This window comes from Folsomia candida, unplaced genomic scaffold (assembly GCF_002217175.1).
Source record: "Folsomia candida strain VU population unplaced genomic scaffold, ASM221717v1 Fcan01_Sc030, whole genome shotgun sequence".
Lineage (NCBI taxonomy): Eukaryota > Metazoa > Arthropoda > Collembola > Entomobryomorpha > Isotomidae > Folsomia > Folsomia candida.
The window spans coordinates 81,569-92,387 of record NW_019091222.1 but is presented as its reverse complement, the minus strand read 5'-3'; the positions used below and the strand labels follow the sequence as shown (position 1 = coordinate 92,387).

General features: G+C 37.1%; 1 protein-coding gene across 2 annotated transcripts; it reads right to left on the bottom strand.

Annotated features, from left to right (window-relative positions):
* Positions 1-2,810: 2,810 nt before the first annotated feature.
* LOC118439068 (gastrula zinc finger protein XlCGF7.1-like) lies at positions 2,811-6,086 on the bottom strand. 2 transcript variants are annotated; one of them, XM_035860093.1, is made up of 5 exons: positions 5,806-6,086; positions 5,313-5,720; positions 4,003-4,124; positions 3,514-3,921; positions 2,811-3,447 (listed from the first exon to the last, which is right to left on the bottom strand). In XM_035860093.1, exons 3-5 carry the CDS (start codon positions 4,117-4,119, stop codon positions 3,034-3,036), a joined length of 939 nt encoding a protein of 312 aa, XP_035715986.1. In that variant the 5' UTR covers positions 4,120-4,124; positions 5,313-5,720; positions 5,806-6,086; the 3' UTR covers positions 2,811-3,033. The 2 variants fall into 2 exon arrangements, with proteins under 2 accessions (XP_035715986.1, XP_035715985.1); XM_035860092.1 differs by lacking the exons at positions 5,313-5,720; positions 5,806-6,086 and adding an exon at positions 4,199-4,402.
* Between the last annotated feature and the right edge of the window lie 4,733 nt (positions 6,087-10,819).

Below are 10,819 nucleotides of genomic sequence, written 5' to 3'. Positions count from 1 at the left end.
CGTTGGGTTGGTGAGACCCACGCCTTTCCAACGATACCCCATTTGATATGTTTAAATGAAAATAAAACTTTTCGACCAGGGGGTGTGGTCCAAGATGGGTGTGGCTCAGAATAGTGGTATTGGTGTCGCAGAATTGCTGCCACAACCAAGACCTTTCCAACGATACCCCACTCGATGTGGTATAAAGAAAATAAAAATTTCGACATGGAGGGTGTGGTTGTCGGTGGGTGTGGTTATCAGGTTAAATTACTGTGGGGTTGGTTGGCTTATCTCAGGAGCTTTCGATTGACACCCCACATGACTATATAAAGCTTACAGGCGCAAAGTTTGGATTTGAGGGGGTGTGGTCCCGGGTGGGTGTGGCTTAGGTCACTGAATTACAAAGGGGTGGCCCCCAAATATCCTCAGCTTTCCAACGAGCCCTCATGCATTAGGGTGTGACCTCTGGATCCAAAGTTATGGGGGATTGTTTAAAGGACGGAGGTTTTTCTGACTCTTAGAACAACAGCAACAGTACATTGTCTGGATGCTAACCATATGTACCATAAGGCATAATCCCAAGAAGAGGATAAAGGAAAGGCTTTCCTCGTAAGAAATTTCTACAATGCCTCTCCGTATTGCTTATAAGTAAACCACCCTTAAACGGTTTAACTAATAAGAGCATTAGTAAGTAAAGTAACATTATATCGCATATAAGAGTAGCGGTGAAAATACCATTTGGCCCTGTTTCAGTTTTAATGGACACCTTTTCAAAGCCGACATAGGCATGAAATAGAGCTAAGCCATTTCTCTTTCACTAAACAAGGGCAAAATTTGGTGGTTAGTGTAGGTGCTTACTGGCATTAACTACTTTCCATTATGTGGATGATATATACTGGATGGTTGTGCCCAAGGGCACATTTTCAAGGAAGTAGGGTCCTTTCTCATTGACGACCACGTATGTACCACGTGTTATTACTTAGGCAGTATCCAGTTCTGGAAATGTATGTGTATGAACCATGTGCAATATAATAACTATATTTTTTTGGTACATGGCCCAAGATAAGAGGTATGAGAAGCGTAAGAGTTAAAGTCCCCATCCAGCTATGCGGAAGAATAAAGAAATTTTAAATTCGGCATTTTTAAGGTTCAATTCGAAATGGTGCTGCATTCAAATTAACCATGACGAAGGAACAGTAGCGCATGAGTCACACCCTGACATATTTTCATGCCGTTGTGGCTCTTGTTGTAGTCGCTGTCGTGATAGTTTTAGAGATTTTGGTGGAGGGAGCGGGGGTGGTAGAATGAATTTCGCAGGAACTGTAGCGGATGCGATGGTTTGGGTTGTGTTGGGTAGGTTTTAAGCTTTGATCAAAACGGATTATTTCAATATTTGCAATAAAGAATCACCATTTTGAATGCAATTATGTAAGCTTTCAAATTGACGAATAAAGTTAGATATTTTTTAATTTTTTAAATACGGAATTGCAATATTGTGAAAAATTTAGTAACCTAGGGGGTATCGAACCCACGTCTTCTGAATACATGTCAGACGCTTTCCCATTAAGCTACCAAGGCCACTGCCTTTCTCACATGAAAGTTCCACTAGTTGTGATGGGCCACGATGTATGAATGAGTCGTTATTAAACTCCTTGTACGATACTTTGTCCAGATTGGAAATGGCATTGATTTTGAGAAAGTTGCACCCTCGACAGAAAATTGTTTCTTTCCACCTACCTAAACGAATGATTGTCAAAATCATCGGGGACCGACAGAAACGACGCGATGGCGATTTTCAAAGCCCCAAAGCTTACGTGTTTCGTGTCATGAAGGCACGATGTTTTCGCACAGCACCTCTCCCAACGTACTTTTCTGGATGGTCCTTCGCAACTAAAAGACATTGGTAAGTTTGCTTGTTTCGAGGAAAATAAGGATTAGTTTTTGGAAATGATTAACTAGGGTAGTAGATTATTAATTTAATATAAATTTCTAGCGGAAAACCTGTCTAAATAGTTAAGATTAAATATATTAGGAGTATTTTATTTATTAAATTATGTAAGATTTTACAATATTAACTTATATATTTACCCAATTCTGTTTGTCTGTCTGTCTATCTTTCTGTCTGTCTGTCTGTCTGTGTGTCTGTAACGCATCCCTTCTATGTATTATTCTCAGCCTATCTCATAATGTATTACTGAGCAGCCATATCGGCACCCAGTCCAGCAGCCAGAGCCAGAGTCGGGCTCTGGCCTCCTAAGGTTATACCATAGGCCAGATCGTAGGCCAGATCGTGCGAGGAAGCCAGAGTCGGGCCGGGGCCCTGGCCGCCTAAGGTTACCCCATAGGCCAGATCATCCGAGGTTACACCATAGGCCACATGGTCGTATTAAATGTCATATTAGAAACTACCGTGGTGCCACGGGTACCACTAAACCGCCTAGTTTTAAAATATTTTTCGTATCGTAAAATAAATTACGATGGATACGAGATTTTAGCCAACTTGGTAAGATTTTGGCAATGCAAACCCCATTACTATGCTCTTGATATTTACCCACTCTTTTTTTGTAAAATATTTTACGATATTAAGGATACGATATTAAGGATAAGTAATCGTGAATACCCCCTATATTTTACTATGAACGTCATATGTGTTCAATATATTTGATAGAACAAGTTTGACTTTCTGGTAGATAAAATTCATATTCATGACATAATTACATCCATCAGTGCTGCTGTTCCTATAGTGCTGATGATTTACTCAAAAATTTGCAATGAATACAAGCCTAATTTTCATAAGATGAATTGTGCAACGCGTTATTGAAAAATTTTATGTCGATTTACCATCATGATTATGGTCCTCTTTACCTAGGCAACTTAAAAATGATCAAAAATAAAATTTTGGGACAACCTGTAAATATGCTCTGGATTTTATTGATATAATGTACATAATTTGAATAATCCATGATTACTTATTTGAAATTTAAGTTCAAATAAATTTGTCCGCCAAATTAAGGCCAATTTATTTAGTAATTATAAAAGCCTACGACGCCGTCTTTATTCTGGTCTCATTAAGAACGATCTGTGCGCCTCGAGAGTATGCATACGGGAAACGTGTTCGACCAAGTGAGAAAATCTTATAAATTTTGACCCGCAGAAATAACGCTCATGCTTCTTCCCACCAATCTCGTGTATTCTTATATGCTGGGCTAGATATTGTTTGGAGAAACACTTGTACCCACATTTTTTGCAGGAATGCACAGCAGCTCCACTAGATGGATGTACCGCTTCCGCGTGAACTTTTAAATGATGCGCCAGTCCATATTTTTTCGCACAAATTATGCATTGATAATTCTTCTGTTTTTCGTGAATAGTCCGAATGTAACTTTTTAAGCCACATTTGGTGAAATATACCCTGGGACAACTATGACAGGTGAACACTGGTCGTACGGATTTCTCCATGTGTTGGACCTGAAAGTTGTGTACATACAGCATGTTAATAAATTTTGTATTTAAGTAGGTCATAACAAAAATTACCTGGTGCTTTTTCAAGTGAGCTTTTTCTCCAAAACTCTTCACGCAAATGGAGCACTTGTAGGACTTCTCCTTCGTGTGGACGACAATATGCTTGCAAAGGTTTGCATTCTGTTTGAATTCCTTCCCGCAAAGAGTGCAGGTAAATCTTTCGGGGTTATCTGTATGTTCCATTTTGACGTGTAGGTTGATCGACGGCTTGTTTAGGTAGGTCTTATCACATCCACTAAATTGGCAGGGGAGCCGTATTCGGGTTTCCGAACTATGAATTCTCTTAGTGTGTTGGGCCAAAATCGTGGAATTGATGAACGTTTTGAGACAAATTTTGCAAATCGATCGGACATTATTTGTGTGGTGATTGGCAAAGTGTGTTTTCATACTTTTAAGATGTTTGAATGATTTGTTGCAGATCTATAAATTTGATATGTATTGTTAAAATTTAATATGTCTGGAGATATATCATTGTATTTGATTCTACGTTGATTTACTAACCGGGCATTTAACATTATTAACAGGGTCATGCGTGAGCAGATGTCTGGCAAGGTCCTCCTGCTCGAAAGACCTGGAGCACTGTTCACATTTCAAGCGACGCTTATGAGCAGACTCCATGGTATCTAAAATCAGAAATGTTCAGGCCAATTATAATCCGAATTTTTGCGGAATAAATATTTGTAAGAAATTTTATTACAGGAAGGTGTAACTAAAATATGGAAGTTGGGAAAGTGTGGCGACAAGGGAGAACGGTTATTTCCTACAACTCACCGCTTCCCAGTATGTGAATGGGACTGTGCACGAAGGCACAATTGCAAGAAAAATGTTGGAGAAAAGGCCTTGTCCCAGGGTACAGTGCCACATAGTAACTTGGCCCGTACACCTAACGTTCGCTATATGAGCAATACGAAATTCTCGCATATCACTATATTTCGTCTTGTTCGTATCTATACCAAAATGCTAGGTATAGAGAGAAATAAAACTTTTGCCCTTCTATCTTTTAAGGGATGCTCTGTAACCCCAAGGCCCAGTTCCAAGAAAAGGTTAAACGAAAGGAATTTTTCCATTGCGTGTTTGGGCTTGAATGTAAAGCAATCTTAGGTACAATATGAACAATGTGATTTCTATATCTCATCCTGATCGGTGGAGATCGGTGTACCTGTTTTTATTGGAGAAATTGTCCACAACAAAAATTTTCCACAACAAAAGATGTAATCATTCTTTCAAGGTAGCCTTAGAAAGTATTCCTTCCCACCATCCTAAAATTACGCACCCTGTACCCTGAATAAGCATTATACTGTGGTGATTCAGTCTATTAACTTAGATTCGTGTAAACATAATTTTCGTAGCATTAAATTATTGTGGAAATGGCTTATTGTATAATTTAATAAAAACTGTATATCTGAATCAGCTCCGACGCCCTGCATCTTACATTAAATACACATAATTGCGTTACTCTCCCACAAACCCGTATTCGTTCAGTTCTGTTTAAATTCGAAAATTACATTTTAGTGCATCTTAATAGAATTTAATTGTACACCAAATGTAGAATCTAGAATTATAATTCAGATATACATCAGGGAGTCTAATAATTTTTAGAAAACCAATTTCGCGTCATGTATTGGGAGGTTGGTCTTTATTCTTCTACTTCAAGAATGACCTTTTCGCCTCGAAAGTATGCCTTCTGGAAATGTGGAGGGCCAAATTTTGAAACTGGAGAATTTTTCTCCCGCAGAAATAACATTCGTACCTAGGATTGGAAATTCTAGGATTCTAGGATTATAGGATATTCTAGGATTGGAAAACTTTACCTCATGACTTTTCAAGTGACTTTTTATAGCGAAAATCTTCTCACATATAGGGCACTTGTAGGGCTTCTCCTTCGTGTGTGTGACAATGTGATTGGATAGGTTCGATTTAAATTTGAATTTTTTCCCGCATAAAATGCAGGAAAATAGGTCGGGATTCTCCGTATGTTCGACACTGACATGCATATCGACTGATTGTTTATTAAGATACGTCCTATCGCATCCTTCAAATGGGCAGAGTATTCGTTGACGCATCGTGAAACGGTGAACACGGTAAGTATGAGTTTGCAAAGATGCAGAATTAGCAAATGTTTTGTGGCAAATTTTGCAAGTTGGTTGAACTTTATTTTTATGAATGCTTGAAACGTGGGACATCATGCTGTTCTTGGTTTTGAATGATTTGCTGCAAATCTGTAAATTTACACCGTGTGTTAGAGTATGTGTTAGAGGATATATAATTTGTAAGATAACATTTTGATTTATGTAGTTAATTTACCGAACATTTTACATGACCATGAGGATCATGGATGGCCAGGTGTGTGGTGAAGGCGTATTTTCTTTTGAATGTTTTTAAACAGTGTGGACAATGGAATTGTGGTTTTTCGGCTTTCTCCATTGTTCTAGAGGAAAAAATAATATGAAAAATGGTGACGGGTTAGATTGAATTATTTTCCAAACTATAGAGATCTAAATATTTGTCCGAACTAAGAAATTTTCACACAGGAAAGATTCTATGTAAATAATTGACTGGACAATTCAACCTGCCACGATTCACTCTCAATGCGGTTGGAGAATGCAGTCTATGCCTCAATTCCAAGGAGAGGTTAAAGGATAGGGATTTTTCCACTGGATGCTTACGAAGTACAATCATATGGGCGAATTGATTACTATATAACATTTTTTGGCTATAGTGAAATGCGAGGGGTAGAGAATAATAAAAGTTTGTCCTTCTCCCTGAAATGAAGAACACGGCCTATCCGCCCCAAGGCCCAATTCCAAGAAAAGGTTATAGGAAAGGCATTTTTCCACTGTGTGCTTAGAACTATGTGTGCAGTACAAGTAATCTAGAGAACTATACGAACAATGTGATTTTTATATATCATATTTTGGGTATACCTAAATTCGTGGGGTGGAGAAAACTAACCTTTGTCACAGGGTAGGAGTGAAACATTTGTATATTATTTTTATCAGCCCACAAATAAAGGTTTAGTGAAAACGAGGCAAGTGGGTTATCCATCTATGTAGGTATGAACGAGCATCTATTACTCTACGCAAGCTATGTACTTATATAAACTATGCTTAACCAAGGTTACAAATTCTTCATGTCACATGCATAAAAGATTGTGTCTAGTCGGTCAAATTTAGTGCAGCATCAATAACTGAAGGATGTATTGTGTTCGTCTCAAGGATTGCCATCCATACTGGCCTTGTTGAAGAGAAAATAAGGTTTATTCTTGTATTTTATCAGTAAAATTTTTGCGCAGTAGTCGAGACGACGTGTTAGCTGAGATGCAAACTTTCACTCCAACACACCAAAATTGATTAAAATAATTCAGGCAAGCAATAAATTCAAAGGATCAAGATTGATCGATTTATGAAATCATAATTTTAACATCTCATTTCCAGAGATGTTAAATATGTCATTTGTCATGACATGTCGACATGTCGACATGTCATAAATGTCATAAATGTCGACATTTAAAAACACCGTGTCAATGTCAGTATTTGTCAAAGTTGCTATTTGTCAATATGTCAAAATGTCATGACAAATTGAACTTGACATTTATGACATTTATGACATATAAACTGCCATCTCGTAAGAAAAAGGTGGAAGTTTGAAAATTAAATTATTCCACATGTCCCTTGTGCTCATACCTTGGACTTTGAATATGTGATTAAATTTTGCCAAAATTTCTGTAGCGGATAATAGCCAGTAAAACCTTCAAAGTAAAGCAGTAAGCCATAGTTATCCTATCGGTCGACTCTTTCTTTGTATGTTTAAATGTTAAAACAATATATGTAGTTCATTAATTGGTTGCACTATTTAATAGTTAATTAAATCTATAAATTATCATTTATTTCTTTGCTTTAGTGAGCTAGGAATAACAGAAATTGAATTGTAAGAAATTAACGAATTAAATCTTTTGTCATAATTTTCTTTGTCATCTTTCATTTTAATTGTTTTGTAAACGTGAAACAATTCCATTGTCATTTTCCATTGATGATGAATGTTCGGAAGTCTGTTTGTTAACTAAATAATGTGAAGATAGTGAGCGTAGGCTGTGATTTTCGCGAACAATGCATCCATGTTCATTCTGTTTTTTTACGAAAAAATGCTCTTGAAGGTCAGAAGTGTCAAAATCAGCTTTTTCAAGTCCTAATGCTCTATAATCACTTTCTTCTCCCACGGTAATGATAAGTTTATCTTTAAAAATTTTCTTAACGTCTGCAATCACTTCCTCCTCGCTGGGTAGATTTGGGTTAGAAACCGAATCTTTATTAAATCCTGTGAGTTGTTTAAATGGGAAGCAATCACGAAATGATCCTGGGCGATGGTGGACTAGCGTGGACTATATCGTTTCTTTGTTGTAATCAACCACATCAATACTTGCAACACGTTGTTTATATTCTCCACGATCAGAATGCTTGGGCTTGGTCACCATTTCGGTATCAAAAGCGATGATATCCTTATCGTCGTATTCTTCCCACCATGATTTCTTGACAGGAACAACAGCCACAGATGGGCTGGCTGCATCGGACGATGAGGTGACCGCACCTGTGGCTGTCAACTCGGAGTTCTGTAACAAAATTAATAAGAAATTTTATTTATATTTATCATATCGAGTACAAATGAATCTCATTTACCTGCTGAAGCTTAGCAGCCTTATTATTACAACGTTTTTTAATCTGGACCATCTTTCTTAGTCGGGGGAGTTCACTCTGAGGGTAAAGCGCGATAAAATTAAATTCCAATCTGAGAGATGGTTTTCCATCAGGAACGCTAGCACCCCAGTCAAGTACTTTTTGCTAAAGAATAAATATCGAATTAGTAATTAGTTTTATTTACAACATGTAATTTATAAGTGCAGCAAACTCTTTTTAAGCAGTAACCTCACTTATTTTAACTACAAATTAACTTACCTTGTTCATCAAACGTAACTTCCAAATCTTCTTCAACCTCCATTTTTTTAAATTTAAAATGATTTATATAAAAAATACTAAATAAAACTTATGCCGTGAGAATAAAATAGAGAGCTACAGCACATAAATTGAATTTTCCGGTTGCATGGGGCAGAATGAGATTAATTTGTCCAATTTGTCAATTTGTCATGTCGTAAATGTCATAAAAGTCAGACATTTAAATAGTTTGACATATACTGACATTTACTGACACTTATGACATGACATGACATTTATGACGCGTGACACGACATTTACCCTGGACACGACATATTGACATCTCTACTCATTTCACGTTTAGATAATGGAACCAAGCCCAGAAAAGAAGCGGGAGTGTTCTATCTGTTTTAAGCGTTTGCTACATATCTGAACAAACCCTCGCCAGGCATATGTTCACTCATAATGACGATGATAAAGTTAAATGTGGGGTAAGTTGTACAATAAATGCCATGTAGAAATCTACAAATATTTTTTTTTATTTTTTTCAGATTTGTGGGAAAGTTCTAAAAAATAGCTTCGTACTCCGTAATCACGTCAGAAGTATTCACGAAGACTCAAGACAATATCCTTGTGCAAAGTGTCATCGCGTATTTGCCACGAGAGCTAATCTGCACGTGCACATGAAGAATATTCATAGCGTAGCAGAGCGTGTCCCATTTCCGTGTAAATTCCCTGGCTGTGAAAAAATCTTTCTGCACAAATATCACATGGGGAAACACTTTCGAAGTGAACATGATGAAAATCCTGACCGGTTTAAGTGCCCCCTATGTGTAAATGTTTTTAAGACCAGGCAAGGAATGGTCACACACATTTCCACCCACACGACCGAGAAGCCCTTCAAATGTTCAACTTGCGGGAGGAGTTTTGCAGGAAATGCCAGGTTGAGGTATCACATGGTAAGGCTAGGGAGTTAGAAATATGTATTGTATACCCAATAGTTTCTGCCAATGAGCTGAAAAATATTGATATTTTTAAATTTCCCGGATTCGCAGAGTTTGTAGATTGGTATTTCATCTACATATAGAAGTTGGTTAGTTATCAAGCTTCTCTTTTCAGGAATTGAATTTTCATTTTATGGATTCTATTAGTTTCAACAAATCGGATAACTATGCAGTTTTTCTTAAGAGAATTTCAGGGTCATCAAAATAGTTTACATATGTATGTACCCGGGTAATATTAAAATATGCATCATTTTCAACTAAAACGTTCCCCGTTGTTGCTCTTAGTATCTAATAACACTGTCAAATATTTTCGGCTGGCATAGAAATTAATATAATCAGTGTCTGAAACCAATTGAATTTCGAAGTATTTTTTTAACACGATGTAATAATTCGTGGATTTTTTATCTATCGGTAGTTGAGCCATATGAACAAATCTGAGCGATCTGTGTTTCCGTGTCCTGTGTGTCCCAAGAATTATTTGCATAAACCCGACCTCGACTACCACATAAGGATTCGTCATGAAAACAAGAAGACGCACAGATGTTCCAGCTGCGATATGATGTTCGGGTATCCAAGTTCGGGTATCCAAGCGCATTGAGGAGGCATGTGGCCGCAAAACACGTACCGGTAGAGGATCGTCCCGTATATTTTTGTGAGAAATGCGAGTACAAGACCATATCGAAGGGATGCTTGACCAACCATTTGAAGCGTCATGAAGAAAAGAGACAGGAATGTTACTTCTGCGGCAAAAAGTTTCACAGATTTCCCGAATTGGTGCAACATTGCAGGAGAATTCATACTTTGGAAATGAAAAAAAAACTTTAGTTAATTAAGAATTTAAATATTAGAAACGAATTTTTTATGACAGTATTTCTTTTTCGTTAAAAGGTGGTGTTGATATCGTTAAAATTTGGTTGGGATCCTATGCGGAGTTAAGCATTATGATATTTTGTTCAAAAAATAAATTTATGCTTATCCTTGGAATAAATTATGTACAAAAATGCGATGGGTCTAGAAGAATAAAAATTTATATCTACTATCATTTATAATGCACCAATTTTATGACAATAAAATAAATTTTCAACGGTAAATTCATTCACCATGTTATTTGTGCGGGTGGTATGGACATACCTTTAACCCACGGTTGTTTCGGAAGTGGATACCTCGCCATTTGGAGGGGTAGAGGTAGGTATTTCCTTGTAATTTTAGCAACAAAAAAATTAATGCTTGAATTTTATTTAAAAAATTATTCAAATCGTCATTGCGGTACCTGCTTATCTGCACAAATTCCCTTCCTCAAGTATTCCGTACTGGTGAGAATGACACATTTTAATCCTGCCATGCAAGGTACTTGATTATAAGGTGATTCCACTGCATTTAGATAGATAC

What these genes read in the sequence shown, in the direction of transcription:
- LOC118439068 (XM_035860093.1), bottom strand. Translation starts at nt 4,119, where the DNA reads ATGGAGTCTGCTCATAAGCGTCGCTTGAAATGTGAACAGTGCTCCAGG. An exon ending in TTAATAATGTTAAATGCCCG is followed by an intron (nt 3,922 to 4,002) that starts GTTAGTAAATCA and finishes TCAAATTTATAG; the next exon opens with ATCTGCAACAAATCATTCAA. An exon ending in CTCACTTGAAAAAGCACCAG is followed by an intron (nt 3,448 to 3,513) that starts GTAATTTTTGTT and finishes CACAACTTTCAG; the next exon opens with GTCCAACACATGGAGAAATC.